The 17,431-nt window shown below is 43.7% G+C and overlaps 1 protein-coding gene and 1 long non-coding RNA gene across 4 annotated transcripts in view; one reads left to right on the top strand and one right to left on the bottom strand.

The window, feature by feature from the left end:
• Positions 1-1,754, top strand: part of MYZAP (myocardial zonula adherens protein) — an 88,391-nt gene extending 86,637 nt beyond the window's left edge. For all 3 annotated transcript variants that reach the window (XR_013370340.1, XM_077881246.1, XM_077881247.1), the window contains one exon: positions 823-1,754. Coding sequence is in view for 2 of the 3 variants with exons in the window: in XM_077881246.1 (XP_077737372.1) it covers positions 823-919 (97 nt within the window). In the remaining variant the exon portion in view is untranslated. The remainder of the gene's footprint in view (positions 1-822) is intronic.
• On the bottom strand, positions 959-17,360 carry LOC144303283 (uncharacterized). The gene is made up of 3 exons (XR_013370342.1): positions 17,188-17,360; positions 14,927-15,072; positions 959-5,713 (listed from the first exon to the last, which is right to left on the bottom strand). It is a non-coding gene; the product is annotated as an uncharacterized LOC144303283 (long non-coding RNA).
• Between the last annotated feature and the right edge of the window lie 71 nt (positions 17,361-17,431).

Raw genomic sequence — 17,431 nt, forward strand, 5'->3', positions numbered from 1 at the left:
TGAAGCTACTACCCGCGGGGCCTGAAGAGGCAGGCGGAGGAAGCGGGTAGAGCAGACAAAGGGGAGAGCTGTAAGCTGTGGTCCTTGCAAGAGGAATGTGGCCAACTACCAAGCCACAGCCTGGCCGGGAGGGGACAAAGGTCCTGACCTCTCTGTCCTTCTAGTCTCTCATCCTCTGCCGCCAGTTCCCAACTGGTCAGAACCAACTGGAAGCTAAAGGGTAAGGGAGCCCATTGATGCTGACCTTCAGGTCAGCTTCCCAAGGGCAGAGTGAGGTGAAGACCGGGAAGAGTCATCTGAACCGGCAAATGGAGAATATCCAGCACAGATCATTATGTATCTCATAGTACCTAACACACTGTATTACAGTTACGAAAATAGCTGTCCCACCAAATGATGAGTTCCTTAATTAAATACATTTTTAAAAATGTTTCCGAATTATTGATGCTTGGCACAACCTTTGAAAGCTGCTAATGGGGCACCTGGGTGGCTCAAGTCGGTTTAAGTATCTGATTCTTGATTTCAGCTCAGGTCATGATCTCAGGGTCCTGGGATCGAGCCCTGCATCTGGCTATGCTCTTGGTGGAGAGTGTGCTTAAGATTTTCTCTCCCCCTCTGCCTCTCTCTCTGCTCAGCTCTGTCAAACCTTTGGGGGAAAAAGTTGCTAAAAATAAAGGACCCTCATAATATTTAAATGAAAGATTCAACTGCATTCTATTTTTAGGCCACAGCAGTGGCAAAACCATTTCCTAGAGTTGTCTTACATGAAAAATATGGAGAAGTTTGTTCCATCTGCCTGACCTGCCTTTTCTCACTTCTCAGCCCAACAGGCAGGACTCGTGAAATTGCGATGCCTTCCAGGAACTATACCCCATACACAAGAGTTCTGGAGTTAACCATGAAGAAAACCCTGACTTAGGCCCTGGGAGACACACACCTTGTACAGATGGGCAAAGGCCCTAGAACCGCACAGCTCAAAGTCTGGGAAGGATGGCTGCTGCTTCCCTGTATACGTGTTTAAGCCAGAAAGGAGCCTGCTGAGGTTCTGATCTACTTCTAAAACATGAAGGAAAAGTGAGGTGGAAGGGGAGGGCTGGGGAGAGTGGTTTCGAGGTCATATTTCAAACACCCAACCATGCCCTACTGGGCCGTCATTAGCTTTCTGAGTAGACACTGAAATTGTGTCAGGAGAATTCCCTCACAATTTATTTTCTGGTTTACTAGCCTTCGGTTGGGAGGAAAAAGGGCATTAATTTGAAATTTCATGTTATTCACGCCAGGATCATTTGTTACAGCATGAAGGCTTTATTCACCCATAAAAGTATTAGAGGCAGTGTTTCTCTGGTGCCGAGAAGCCTGTCCATGGTGCAGGAGCACCTGGGGAGACCGAACCCTGCCAAGGAAGGGTGCTGTCTCCTCTTGGCACCCAGGATCTGTGTGGGGTTGCGGGAGCCATGGCTGGAGATTGGCCTCCTGCCGGCACAAGTGCCTCATTCTGATGTGCTAATCCTTTGGTTTAATTTGTGCCTTATGCCTTCATGGGGCTTACTGAAATCTATGTATTTATTTCACCTGTGATTTTTTTTTCCCTTTCTCACTTTAACTGAAAGAATTTTGTATGTTGTGGAAATATAATCATTTCATGTTTTCAGTATCAATTGGTGTTTTTGTTAAATAATTTGTTCATGCATGCTCTACTTTGATATTATAACCTATGTCACATATGTTTAATAAATGCCATATATTTTGTTCTACCTACGTTGTCTCTGTATTTCATCCATGGTCAGGTAGGAGAGGTAGAGAACAGGATGGAGCTTGGGAATGTCAAAGTCAGGGCACAGAGATCTTTCCATCAGTACAGTTCATCGAAACATTTATAAACCATAAGACAGGGTGTGTGTATGTGAGGCGGGGGGAGATAGCACCAGCGTGTGTGTATGTCTAAACCCTGAAATGTATCTAATTAACTCAATAGTACATAGTAATTTTATCTTACCGAAATGAAAAACAGCTTTGTATGCAAGGTTTTGTCCTAGATTATGAAAAAAAAAAAATCCTAGAATAATGCCATCAATGTTTTCATTTCAATCCTTCTTGGCTGTCTTAAAACACACACACATACTATTTATTTTGTTTTGTTTTGAAAACACATATGGTACTATGTTGAAAAAGCAGAATTGTGATACTTAGGAATCTGGGCTCTGGAGACTGAGCTCAGTCACTAGTGTGTGCTCTGGGAAAATTATGGAACCTCTTTCAGCCCCTATTAAATGGGATCCTTGACAGTTCTCTTCTAGCTGCAGTTGGTGGAAAGATTAAATGAGTTAATATCTGTGAAGTTCTAAAATAGTGCCTGGCACACAGTAGGCACTTAAGTGTTATTCTCATTACTACATACTTTGTAACCACTTCTCACTTGCTATATTGTGGTCATTCTATACAGATATGGATATATAGATCTATGCCATTGTTTCTTATACTTAACTGGATTCCATTTTATTGACCTACTATGATTTACTCAGCCTTCCACTCGTGTTGGAATTTTAGAAGTTGTCTTTACTTTTCTTAAGCAATCCTCTGATGAATCATCTTGTGTACATGCTGTCTTTATATACTTGCCTAATTAGTTTCTCAGGATAAATTCCTAGAAGAAGCATTGCTGGGCCGGATCAAAAATTATACAGACTTAAGTCTTTTGGTATATATGGTCCAACTGGGCCTTGGAAATTTGCACCCATTTAAATTCTTATAACAGGATGAGAATGAGGTTTCTGACCCCTTTGCCAACACTGGGAATGAGAAATGAAGGAGTGTATAAAGTTGCTTGCTTTAGGCAGACCTGTCCCACAAACAGGCAGTGAAAAAAGTTCTTCAGGATATTGCCTTTGGATACCTGAGCTCAGGGTCGGTGCAGGTGTGAGCTGCAGGCCTGTAGGCGTCCCCAGGGCCCAGAGAGAACATGGGCAGCAAACAGGAAACAGGCCTGGGCTTAGAGTGAGTGAGTGGGCTTTCCCCAGGATCCTGGAATCACAGAAGGTCTGCTGCTCAGTCAGAAGCAAGAGCCAGCCATGAAGACAGAAAAAATTCAGGCCACATGACTGAAATGGGTTTGAGTCTGGGTAGGACCTGCCCCCAGAGGGCAGATTTCAGGGGCCAGCCAGGAAAGAGGGACGTTTGGGAAGTGTTTGGAGTTGTATGGCATGACCTGCCCTCCCCCCACTAGCGGGTGTACCAACCAAGACTGACCCCTGACCTGCTCCACCCTGGGAACCCTCTTCCTCCCCGGCAAATGCTAGCTTCCTGCTCCAGGAGCCCCAGGGTGGTCCCCTAAGGGCAAGGGGTGGGGTGGGGTGTATGATGGCAAGGATTCCTTCCCGTCTGCATCAGACCACAGTACTCTTCCTGATAGCCACACTCAGACCCGGTTCCGTTCAACCAGCACATGCCAGTTGCCACAGGTCATGTGCTGGGGAGACAGGTCTGTGCCCCTCGAGACCCTCACCTCCCAAAAATTATCCCTAGTGAGTCTGGTTCCTCTTGAACTCTGCTGTCTCTGAATCCCAGGGCTACTTTTCCCAAGCCCCCTCTCACCCTCTTACCTCTTACATCTAATGACGGAGCATCACGTCCATTTCCTGTCTCTCTCATGAAGTGAGCTCCTTGGGGGTAATTTCCCATAAACAAGGGGATTCATTCCAAACCTCAATAATCTACAAATAGGAAGTATTCCAGAAAGAGCCCTGGCTGGGGAAATCTAGCAGAGCAAGAGTTATAGAGCTAGGTCCAGCATACATCCACTAAATCTTTGCAACCACTCTGTGTGGAAGACATTACTGGTGCTATTTTGTGGACAAGGAAAATGAAACTCAAAGAGAGATGCAAACTGTCTGAAACCACGCGGGCCTGATTCCAGAACACAGGTGGGAAGCCTGGAGTCAGTCTCTAGTCTGCCACTAAGTCACAATACCCGTTTGGTCAGGCCACTTCAGGCTTAGCGCTCCCACTGGCAGTTTTGCCTAGAAATGGAATTACATCCCCTTCACAGGCTTGCTGTGCAGATCACGTGAGACCATGGAAAAATTTTCCAGCACCACACCAGAGACAAACAGTTGATACCTGCCATTATTACTATAATACTGGGAAGGAGGTGTTGCATCATGAATATTTGCAAATCTAAGGATCCTCTTACTGGACGGACTATTAGACTCAATGAGTACTAGTGAGTGGGACTGTGGCTGGATTAACAGGAGATTGAATAAACTGTAGTCTCCTTTTCCCCATATGAAAATTTGAGAATAACTCATTTGAATTTGTCAGAGAAGGGAAAGACCAAAAGGGAGACTGGAGATGTGTTTCTAGAGTCCAGAGGCAAAAAGACCAGAGGGAGACTGGAGGCTAAATTTTGAGGTAATCTGTTAAAACAGGATTAGATTACTAATACATGGTGTAGAGTATAAATTGTTTTAGCACCATTTATTGAAAAGACTACCCATTTTCCACTAAACTGCTTTGGTACCACTGTTGAAAATCAATTGGTCATATTTGCATCAGTCTATTTTTGTATTCACTACTTTGTTATATTGATCTATTTGCCCATCTTATTCTAATAAGGCTTGAAGTCATGTGGCATAGGCTCTCTGACTTTGTGCTTTTCTTTTTTTTTTTTTTTAAATTTATGATAGTCACACAGAGAGAGAGAGAGGCAGAGACACAGGCAGAGGGAGAAGCAGGCTCCATGCACCGGGAGCCCGATGTGGGATTCGATCCCGGGTCTCCAGGATCCCACCCTGGGCCAAAGGCAGGCGCCAAACCGCTGCGCCACCCAGGGATCCCTGTGCTTCTTTTCAAAGTTGTTTTGCCTATTCTAAGTCCTTTGCACTTCCATATGAGTTTTATAGTCTGTCCATTTCTACCAAAGGCTGCTGGGACGTTGATTGGCATTGCACTGAAGAGAGAGATCACCAAGAAGAACACCAAGACCTCAATACTGAGTGGGGTGCATGGGTAGCTCAGGCTGATTGAGCATCCAACTCTTGGTTTCAGCTCAGGTCTTGATCTCATGGGTCCTGGGATGGAGCCTTGTGTCATCAGGCTCTGTGCTCAGCAGGGAACCTGCTTAAGATTCTCTCTCCTTCTCTCCTCCTGCCCCTCCTCCCACTTGCAGTCTCTCCAATAAATAAATAAATCTTTTAAAAAAAAGACCTCACTGCTGAGTGTCAGGCCAACTTGGAGCAACATCACAGTCTAGCTGGTAGTACTAGGTCAGGTCCTGAATGTTGGGACTACTTCTCCCTTCTTCAGTTGGGAAGGTACCAGGTAAAAATTTCCATAATGTAGTTTGATAAAGGTATAGTATAATCTTTGTGGAATTCTGAACAGAATATTGTAAGAAACATTAATTTGTGCCCAAGGGCCATAAAACTCATGTAATTTGAATGCAATAAAATATAAATAAATAGCAAACAGTTCTTAGGGGTTTTCTCTTAATTTTTCAACACATACTTTTGAGTTTTAACATATAGCATTTACAGCATTCACCTTCCTGAATTAGGGGTGGGAGGGGGTTAAGAAATAATTAGTAGGCAATTTTTTGGCCCTGGGACTTTTCTTGTAAATGTTTTCTTTGGCAGCCATACTCTTGAGAACAGGAAGTTACTCTCTTGTTACAGATTTAAGACTTTTCTGAGCCAAATAACAGAAAGCTGGATTAGTTCTGAAATGAAGAGGGAAAAAAAAACAACTTTAGGTTCTTGCTGGAGATTAATGACATCTTGCAAATATTTTAATTCTCTCCTTTCCTCTTAACTTGCCACCTCCTAAACAAAACACATTCAGCCTGAAAAAACTTAACTGGTCACTTTGTGGCCCAACCCTAAAATAAAATATCTTTATAGTACCCACGAATTTATTTAAACATTTTTGGGGGGCTGGGGAAGGAAATTAGGGCTGTCTCAAGTTAACCTTTTTTTGTCTCCAAATTCCCAATATGGAATTGAAAATAGAAAATATAGTCGTAAAGATGGTGTTTTTCCATGGTGATCATAAAGATTCATAATTGATTTTTTAAAATGACTTTTAATAGATAAAAAATGTTATATATCAAGCTTTGTAAAAAAAAATGACTATGTATTGTTTGAGATACTTACAAATAATTCTTTAGGAAATGTTCAAAATAACAGAATTACAACCTTTGACTATAGTACTCATTAGTCTGACTATAAAACAAGGCAAGTGGTTTCCTCCCAGAAAAGGCTGAGTCTTTTTGAGTTAAAATTAACCTTTTACACTTAATTCTAGAGGGGGGAAAAAACCCAACAACCTTGTAATCTCAATGAAATTTATAATCTAGCAGGACATCAAGTCTATAAATTATCTGAGAATCATTTGTGCAGATTGTTTGTAAAGATTTTATTGGAGAGACAGTATGAGGGAGGGACAAAAGGAGAGACTCTCCAGCAGATTCTCCACTAAGCGCAGAGCCCCATGTGGGGCTTGATCCCAGGGCCCTGAGATCATGACCTGAGCCAAAAATAGAGTTGGATGCTTAACTGACTGATCATCCAGGCGCCCCATTTGTGGGGCCTCTTAAAATCAGAAGACCTTAGGAAAACTGAGATTTGGAGGTAAAGAACATTTTCTTACAAGTTATATATATTGGATTAGTGACCTAGATGTTTCTGTGGGATTAATTGTAATATCTCAGACAAGAAAAATGTTGGGCAAAATTTTTCATCTATTCTTTTGTGACACACCCAAACTCAAACGCTCTGGTGCCCAGGGTCTGCACAGAGGTGGAAAGGGTCTGGTGTAGGATAACGAGGGTGAGTGGCTCATTGGAGGAAAGTTCACCCAGATGATAAATAAGTACATGCCCAAGTCACTCAAATTCGTGATTTTGAGAAACTCTGTCCTGACCAAAAAAATCCATTTGTAGATTGGATGTGCCCACAGACCCACAATTTGCAACCCTTTGTTTATATTATCTAATGTTATTTTCTGTGCACGATAAAAAAGAAAATACTTATTCCTTCAAAGCACCTTTTTCTCTCTTCTGCCTGAAATGATGTTCCTCCCACATCATTTATTATAGTTTGCTTTTCTTCTACTATTTTGACAACTTCAGGGTTTTTTTAAACCTTATAAACAATCTTAAATTACTCAGAGCTGTCATCCACTAGATATAAAAATTAAATTAAGCCCAAGAATTCTAGGTGACGGAAGACATTACCCAGTTCCATAAGATACGGGCAAGTATGGGAGTACAGCAAGGGTTGATAAAACCTGAAACGTCATCAATGTTGGATGAGTATTTATTTAAAGGGAGCTACCTGCTTCCTGGTTTACTGCATACCAAATATTTCTTCTCAACATTTATGAGCTTAAATAGATGCAGATGTTGCCAAAGAATGTATTATGACATTAATCATCCCAGAATCATATAATTTAAGCGTTGAAAGGCATCTTGGAGTTTGTCTGGTTTAATAACCTCATTTTAAATAGGAGAAAACAGAGACCCAGAGAAATTAATTGGCCACAAAGCACAAAGTAAGTGGTACATAAACCCTCTCCCCCCAAAAACAGTTGAGGATTGACAACCACCCCTTCAATTCTCTGATCGGGATCACCTTTATTGTCCTGTATACTATGCTTGACTGTTCTCCAAATTTTTAGGAAGAAAAATCAAGCACTTTTTTTTTTTTTTAATAATTCTCTCGACTCTACATTCCATGGGCGTCCCTTGTGCCCCCACTTCCCCTAGCTGAAACTTTTCAGAGCTGTGTTCTTGTTCGTGCAAGACAGAACATTAAAGGTGATCAGACACTCGATTCTGGCCAGGTCCAGTGGCAGGAGAGGGGTAGTGGGCTTTCTCTAACTCCATCCTCCTGCCGGTCACCAGTTTCTTTATTTCATAGCATCTGATAGGCATCAGACTCCAAAGAGTGAGACCCATGGTGTGCTGACGTTGTAGCAGTGGCCTGGTTCTTCTTTCCCTCCACGATGGGTACGACTCTGAACTCCCTCCCCTATTAATACTTGAAAGGAAATTGTACCCTCTCACCCTTTCCTGACTTTGCAAATTACCTCCCTTACTGTTTCTATTTTCTGATAAACATACGTAGAAACCATCTTTCCTTGAGCACAAGAGAAGCGTAAACATACTTATCTGAGTGTATTTTTTAATGAAATAATCTTATAGCCATCTTTTGATACACAGTCAACTGCACGTTTTATGAAAGATCTTTGACAAGGTTCACGTGTATATATAGGATGTCTGCTCTCCAGCACTGAATCTGAGCCAATTCCAAGCAAAGTTTGGTTTTGACATTGTCCCCTTTTGCCTGCTCTCCATATTCTCCAAATCCTGGATAGGAGGTCCTCTGGGTCTTCCTGCTATGTAAAGTCTGTTTTAATACTTTGTGATCTACTCTCCTGATTGCTAAAAATTCTCTCAATTTCCTCTTTTATCCTCCTATCAAATTCTACTCTGTTAGTGTAGGTTATCGCCTCAGCTAGTCCTTTTGTCAGACAGCCATTTGGAACCAGTTCATATTCATTTATAAATGGCTGATAGGCCACAACCCTTTTAGAAATATCCATGGTCTCAAAGGAAGATCCTTGTTAACCTAGTGATCTTATTGCTGGAATTCCAGTCAGTGTGTCAAAGGGAAGTGAATTAAGTTAAGGGGAGGGGAAGATATTTTAAATCAAGAGACTGTCTTGCTTCTGACAATTTTCTTTCTCCTAAACTGAGAGGAGGGGCTTCAGCTACAATGGCTATATAGTCTGTACCAAGATGGGTACATGTGATCTTACAAGAACACTTTCTTCTCATTCATGAGTTTGTTCATATGAATAATCACAGAAAGATGTTAATTGCAATTAACCACATATCTAGCCAATAATCTTCACTAAATTTGTTAATTAAAAGTAAAATTACATGAAATTTTTGGGAATCGGACATTTAATTATTTTTCCCCTAATATACCTCTTCCCACACCATCACAAAGATCATAAAACACTGTGGTGGCCAGAAATGGGAGATGTGTCACCAAATAACACTCAACCATGTGAAAGTCTGAAGAGAAAAGAATTCTTTCCCTTCAACTTGAACCTTATTTGGCTAGGATTTTCTCACCAGAGTCTTCCTATTTTTTTTCCATGGGCAACTGCCCCCTTGATTAATCCCATTTCCCTCAGTCTTAGTTTTTCTAAGCAGCTGAGCAAACAAAGATGCAGGCGTCCATTTTAACGTGCTTCCTCCCTCAAGCCCTCTGGGATGGGCCGTCTGTTCATCCTGTTCATAAACCAATGGCCTGAATGTGCTTGGAGAAAGCAGCAAGGATCTTCTGTCAGGATTAATTTTAATAGGCCACAGTCTGTTACCCGGGAACCACAGCCCCGGTAAATGGCTTTAAATTACTATTTGCTGATAAAGAGGGAGATAGGAGTTGAAAATTTGGTTCCTCATTTCAAACAGTTTGGATAACTAATGCAAGAATTTACTTTTAGTGTGGAGTACATGCACTTTACAGCCTAAACCCCTGGGTAGCTGAGGAAAACCTTTTGTTGCAGTGGGAGCACAGTAAAATACAAAGAGGGGAAATGTGACATTTTGTAGTACAGAATTTTAGAGCTGGAAGGGAAATGAAAAATTTATCTGTGCATTTCTCAGCATAAGGCTTCCGATGAAGCTTTCTGTTTCTGTGCAGAGAAACTTTATCCCTACAGCTCCTTCCTCTGTTCTGTGTCCCTCTTTACCAGTTCCTTTCCTTTCCTTTCTTCACTCTTCTTTTCTCAGGCTCAGTTCCACTTCCCTGTTTCCTTATTTCTCTCTCCCAACTGGCCAGGATCCTGCCAGTTATTTGGGAAGGTCTGTGCTGAGGGACAAGTGGCAGGAGGTCCTAGCCCTCGTGTCTCCCTCTATAAAGCAGGGCTAGTCTCTGCCACTCTGCTCATCCACGAAAGCGGTTTGGGGGCTTGGAAGGGCAGGTTTGGTAAATGGTACACAGATGCCAGCCATTATTGTTCAATGGAGTCTAAGGTTTAGCATTCTTTATTAATTTTTCATTAGCTACGGCTGCTATGGTTTGTTTGCAAGTTCAGCAGGTTCCATTCCCAAATGAACGCTTAAAAAAAAACAACACGGAAGAAAATAGAATTTGCTTCAAACTTGTTTATGACTCTTGGTTCCTATGTCTTCTCCACATGCCCAGCACACAGCAGGGGCAGAGCAAAAGCCAGCCCTCCCTCTCCTCCGTCAGCCCTCTCTCCCTGGTCATGGTGGACCCCTGATTTTCCTAACAGGTTGACACTATCGGGCTCTGTATCGGTCAGGGCTCCTCAGAGACACAGATGCAGTAGAATGTGTGTGTGTGTGTGTGTGTGTGTGTGTGTGTGTGTAGATAATCATGGGAGGCAATTCCTTAAAATGAATCTGAGAGAGAGACACCTGGCTCAGGTGACTAACCCTGCAGGTAGGCAGCAGGCTGGAGAACAGGAGAAAAACCACTGCTTCAGTCCAGGTCTGAAGGCTGTCTGCCAGCAGAATTCCTTCTTGCTCGGGGGTGGGTGGGGGGGGGGGGTGTCAGTCTTTTTATTACAGGCTTCGATGATTGGATGAGGCCCACACACATCATGGGGGGGCAATTTGCTTTAATCAAAGTCCACTGATTTGAATGTTAATCTCAGCCAAAAAACATCTTTATAGAAACATCGAGTAACATCTGTCCAGTTATCTGGGCACCAAGACCTAGGCAACTGACACACAAAATTAATCATCACAGGTTTCTTTTTTGGTGACTACTGTTCCCAATGACCTTGGTTCAAATATCTGCCAATCCTCTCCTTTATATTTTCTTTTGGGACTGACCTCCCACTAACCATCACTCTGCTGCCCAAGTTCCTGCTGTCTGACAGGAGTTAGGCTACATTTTTCATTTATGCTTTCATCACAACCCACTGCCACAGTGACCACACACCACCGTCAATTCTAGGCAGAGAGACAGGCATGCTTCTGGGTGTTCCCCTGCAGCACCCCCCGTGTGGACCCTCCAGTGATCCCAACATGGTGGTAGGACAATCTCTGTGAGCTGAGAGGCTCAACAAGCAAGGGAATTGGACATTTCTGGTTTTTGCTACATTGATATCAGTGTTTCCTACATCAGTATTCCAAGTGAAGGAAGCAAAAGTAGATTATTTTTTTCTAAGGAAGAAAGTTCTATGACAGCAGTTATAAGGAAAAGATAGGCCAGGATAGGAAGACCTCTGAGGAGCTGTTACAGCAGTTCGCTCAAGGACTTGGAACAGAGGCAATTAAGGCAATGCTGGGTATGTGGCAAGGTGCTGAAAGGGGTAGAAAGAGGGAGAAGTGTCCAGAGAAGAAGGTATTTAGGCTGTTAGGTTGAGGAAAAATGAATACTTAGTTTCTGGCTTGGGCAAACTAAGTGGATGATGATGCCATCAAACAGGGAATTTTAAAAAGGAAGAGTGGGTAGGGGAAGGGAACAGAAGTTCAGCTTCGGAGACGCTGAACCTGAGGAACCTTTGGGACATCCGGGTGGTAAGGTCCTTAGGGCTCTAATTCAGGCCCTAGAGCAAAAACTGCCAGAGCTGAAAATCCTGGAGAGATTGGTAACATGGAATTTCCGTTAGGAGACAGTGGTCAATAAGTCAGAGGCAGCAAGGAGGAGAGAGACTGAGACCTGCTCCTTGGGTCTGACACCACGAGAGCGATCATGGCACTGGTGAAAGTGGAAGAGATGGAGTCAGAGTACAGACAAGTCTTTCCAACAGCTTATCCTTGAACACAGAGAAGGGAGTGGAAGATAGAGGGGTACTTTTAACAGTTTCGCTGGGGGTATAGCAGACATGCCATGCACCAGACTTATTTTCAGGGTACCATGGGAGAAGTTGTGACTTGTCAAATGAATACACTCACATAACCATCACTACAATCAAGGTAATGAACATATCCATCACCCTGGAAGTTTCCTCCTGCCCCTTCATAATCCTTCCCTGCAGCCTCTCCCTGCTACCCCACATCATTAGGCACTCACTGATCTTTCAGTTACTAAAGCTTAGTTTGCATCTTTTAGAATTTTACATAAATGGAATCGCACAGTATGTACTCTTCCTGGCTTCACTCAGTATAACTGAGGTTCACTGAGGTTTTTGCATGTATGATAGTACTCAATTGTACAGACATACTACAACGTGTTTATCCATTCACCTAGCGATGGACATCAGGTGGTCTCCAGTTTTCTATTACAAATAAAGCTATCAACATTTATGTACAGGTCTTCAGAAAGACACAGGCTTTCCTTTCTCTTGGGTAAGTACCTAGCAAAGGGTTATGCAGTAGGTTTTTAGAAACTGCCAAATTGTTTTCCCCAGTGGTTGTGTTATTTTACATTCCCATTAGCAGTGTAAGTCCCAGTAGTCCCACATCCTTTCCAACACTTGGTACAGTCTTTCTAATTTCAGACATTCTGATAATTGTGTTGTAGTTATCTCATTGAATTTTTAATTTGCATTTTCTTAATGGCTACTAACACTGCTCACCTTTCATGTACTTATTTTTTCCTTTGTACCTCTGGTGAAATGCGTGTTCCAATCTTTTACAACCTAACCTTAGAAGTGAAACCCAGTCACTTTCACCATTTGTTTTTTTTTTTTCTTTTTTTTTTTTTTTTACCACGTTGTCTTTGTTAGAAGTCAGGAAGTCCATCCACATTTAACAGGAAGGGATTACCATAGGGCAGGACCATTGGGAGTCCAGCCTAGAGGCTGCCTACGACAGATGGCTTCCCATTTCTCTTGGAGTAAAATTCAAACTCCATATCCTGGTCTACAAAGCTTTGCAAGATCTAGCCCCGACCTTTTGTTATTTAGACATGCTGAGCTCCTGCTCCTTTTAGAGCCTTAGCATTTATGTTTCCCTCTACTTGGGATGCTTTCCTGTCAGACTTTCCCATGGTTAATGCTCATCATTCAGGTCTCAGCTTATAAATTACCTCTTCAGAAAAACCAACCTCAATCACCTCAATCAAGGTAGCCTCCTAATCACTCCACCTGTATTAATTCTCTATGTGGCACTTGGTACACTATCTAATAGAATGTAAGTTTCAGCATGGCAGACTTGTCTTATTCACCATTATATCTCCAAAGCCTAGATCAGCATCTCATGCACGAGAAGTAATTATTTATTGAATGAACAAATGAATGAGATCTCCAAGGAGGCAAAATAGATGGGATCCAGATCATAGCTGGAGGGATTAACCTTGATTAATGCTCCTGTTATTACTGCTGTTCAACAAACCACCCTTTAACCTTAAAGTTTAAAAAAAATGATTTAATTATGCCCTTGAATTTCATAAGTCAGGAATACAGAAAGAGCCTAGTGGGTATATCTCTACTCTACAATGTCTGGGGCCTCAGTCTGGGAGCCTGGAAGGCTGTTCCAGTCAGGAGCTAGAATCATTCAAAGGTTTATTCACTCACATATCTGGTGGTTAATACTGCCTTCTGGCTGAAACCCCAGTTTAGGCTGACAAAACACCAAACCCCACACAAACTCAGGTTTCTGCATGGCTGACTTACTTCCAAGAGTAAGAACCCCAAGAAAATTAGGCAGAAGCTGCATCACCTTTTACTATGAAGACTGAAAAAAATCACTTTTGCTCTAGTTATAAGCATGCCCAGATTCAAGAACAGGGAAGACCAACCCCATTTTTTTTTTTTTTAAGATTTTATTTATTTATTCATGAGAGACACACAGAGAGAGAGGCAGGCAGAGACTTAGGCAGAGAGAGAAGCAGGCTCCATGCAGGGAACCTGATGTGGGACTCGATCCTGGGACCGTGGGATCACGCCCTGAGCCGAAGGCAGATGCTCAACCGCTGAGCCACCCAGGCATCCCCAACCCCATTTCTTGAGAGGAGGAGAGTTAAATTCACATAGTAAGCAGAACATGTGGGATGGGAAATAATTTTGCTGCCATTCTAGTGGACCTGACGCATACCATGGCCAGTTTTGTGGCCTAAAACCAGTGGGAGAAAACAGAGGAGCAGCCTGGAGAAGATTCTGAGGATCTGTGCTACTAATTTTACAATTGATTTGTAATTTTTATCTTCAACTACCTAAGGACTAATGGAAATCTTTCCCAGGTGTTTTTGTTTTGTCCTTTTTTGAGAGAGCACATGAATGGGGCACGGGGGAAGAGAGGGAGAGGAGAGAATTTTAAGTAGGCTCCAGCACCCAGCACAGAGCTCCATGTGGGGCTTGATCTTAGGACCCTGAGATCATGACCTGAGCCAAAATCAAGAATCCAATGCTTAATGGACTGAGCCACCAGGTGCCCGTTTTTGTCCTTTTAAATTGCATTCAAACAACACTCTTTGCAGTGTGGTGGCAATGGAATGGCTAAGTCATCCTGGCAACACTTCACATAATGATGAAACTGTCCTCTCCTTTAATTCTTCATTTTGACGTTTTTTCTTGCTAATAGCCAAATTCATTAGTTTACTGAGGATGATTAATACTCTGAAGATTAGTCCAAGTACCACTGGAAAAGTGATTTATTTAAAGATGTCATCTATTTATTCATGAGAGACACAGACACAGGCAGAGGGAGAAGCAGACTCCATGTAGGGAGCCCGACGTGGGACTCGATCCCGGGACCCTAGGATCACACCCTGGGCCAAAGGCAGCACTAAACCGCTGAGCCACTGGGGCTGCCCAACAATTGGAATTCTTTAGCAGAGATTAGGGATTGTTGGTTTGTGGGCTCCATTTCTTTTCAAGTATTTGGCTCTGGCTGGAGACTGTTAAAACCAATGTCATTCACAGTTTCCTTCTTTGTTAAATTTCTCCATTTTATATCATTTCTCCCCAGACACTGCTGTTAAAATCTGTGTTCTAAACTTACCTTTCATTTGTTTGTTTGATGGTTATAAAAGAATACTTTGCCTCTTTTCGTTCTGAAGTGCAAATAGCCCGCTTTTGTTTTAGGGTGATGTTTTCTCACTTGCCAAACCTCTTGGTTACTGATGAGAACTAGATTGTGCATCGGTGCTGTTAGAAATTCAGATTTGTATTAGGACATCTTGAAGTTCTAAGCTATGTTGTATAAAAGATTCTATCACATACCACTGAGAATTCACAATCACTATGGTTGATACTTACATAAAAAGCTTAAGATTTGTATATACGAAAGAGACATTTCATTAAGAGGAGCATGAGAGGAAGGCTATGAGAAAAATTGAGAGACAGATTCCATCAACTAATACCTGCGATATACATTAGAAGAGACAGAAAAGTACAAACATTAACTCCCTGAGAGAATTCCCGGACTTCACAGTTTTGTTAGGAAAAAGAAATCACCATGCATAAGACAATTGGAGAAGCAGAATATGCTTCAGAGACTGAGGTTTGAGCTCTAAGAGGTATAGTTATGTTCAAGAGCAAGAGCAATTTGGGGCTGGAATAATGTAGAAAGGCTTAGGGGGAAGATGAGGCTTGAATTTAGATTTATAAGGGGCTAGAGGAGGATGGTAGGGGGCAAAATTCTGAGTCTTGAGAGAAAGGCATCCTTGCCTGGAGGACACCAGTGGCCCAGGACCAGGAGGGTTCACTACCGTGGGGTTAATAAAGGCCTCCAGCTGTGGCTCAGGGTTAGGTTGAGGGAGGCTTTGGGGGAGCTTGCCAGCAGACAACTCCCTGACTCCAAGGTCTTACTCAAGTATCTGCTATATAGCTGGTGGAGCAGGTTCTTCTTTTTTTTTTAATTTTTAAAATTATTTATTTATTCATGAGAGACACCAAGAGGCAGAGACACAGGCAGAGGGAGTAGCAAGCTCCATGCTGGGAGCCCGACGTGGGACTCCATCCAGGGTCTCCAGGATCACACCCCAGGCTGCAGGCAGTGCTAAACCGCTGCGCCACCGGGGCTGCCCTGGAGCAGGTTCTTGAGGTCTTTGCAAGCAGGGCTTATGTTGAGAATTTGGATACTTTACTCTGATCAGAATGGACTAGCTTGGGACAATACAGAAATGGCTTCAACTGTATCCCTGGAGTAGTTTCAGATTTTATCTAAGAGCCTCTATCTGATTGGGAGGGAACAGCTCTATTTATTATAGCACTATACACAGGATTGAGAAAATTAAAGATTTTCCATATCAGAGAATGGGGGGAGGTGGTGCTGGAGGTTATAGGGGTGCCCAAACCCCCCAACCGTTACGTGTTGTGACTCTTGCACGCTTTTCCTAGTTTTGCTTTGGGACACAGCTCTGGTAGCTGAGCTGTAAAGACAAAGTCAGAGCCACCTGGGATGCTTCTTACACTGCTCTACTCTTAAGATTCTTAACAACCTGAAAAGAAAAAAAAAAAACAAAAAAAAAAAACTTTCAACAGTTTTAAACATTTGGAAATAGGCGGAAAAAAAGAAGATTTTTTCCAAACGGGTGTGGTAGAAAGAGTAGCTGGGCATTGGAGTGACATCTGGTGCGGCCACTTAACTAGTTCTGTGCCCTGGGAATACCTCATTGATTTTGCGCCTCTGCTTTCCCACGGGCGAGTTGGGCAGTTAGGAAGGATCGGTTTCAGGCTGACTTGTCCGGCACCTGCCACCATCACCTCCGGCGGATTCTGGAGGGGCCTGTGTACCTGCGGGGCGGGCCGAGGGTGGGGTCGGGGGCTGGGGGGGGGGGGGCGGACTGGTAGAGGCGTCGGGGATTGTTCCGAGCTGGGAGCTGCACTGAACCAGAGGGCGCAAGCCAGACACATAAATGTCCTGCTCCGAATGCCACTGAGTCCCACTAAGAAACGCTGATAGTCACGAAAAATCCCTCCAACTTAGTTTGAGGACCTCACTAAGCCCTGGCCGCCTGGGCCCCGTCCGGCACACTCCCCCGGCTTCACCAAGGGCGAGTTTCCACTTCCATCCCACTTCTCAGAAGGCACCTGCCGGGGGGGGGGGGGGGGGGGGGGCTTCTTTTTTCTTTTTTAAAAGATATTTATTCGTGAGAAACAGAGAGGGGCAGAGACACAGGCAGAGGGAGAAGCAGGCTCCCTGCAGGGAGCCCGACGCGGGACTCGAAACGGGGTCCCCAGGGTCACGCCCCGGGCCGAAGGCGGCGCTCACCCGCTGGGCCACCCGGGCTGCCCCTCGTACTGCTGTCTCACCATTACCTGATTAGTGTCTGCCTCCCTCCACCCCTCGGTAAGCTCCACAACGGCAGGAGTCGGGGACACGTGTTGGGGGGTCACAGCGGCGCTACAGGCAACACTTCCCGAATAAACCTGAAGAGCCGAGCCGACGAGCCGCGAAGAGACCCCCGGCGCCAGCGCGCCCCGCCCCCTCGGCTTACGTAACTTCCGCCCCTCCCCGCTCCTCCCAGCGCCCCCTTCCCCTCGCCTGTGTTTGTTTCCGGTG

Source organism: Canis aureus, chromosome 32 (genome assembly GCF_053574225.1).
Source record: "Canis aureus isolate CA01 chromosome 32, VMU_Caureus_v.1.0, whole genome shotgun sequence".
In the NCBI taxonomy this organism is placed as follows: domain Eukaryota; kingdom Metazoa; phylum Chordata; class Mammalia; order Carnivora; family Canidae; genus Canis; species Canis aureus.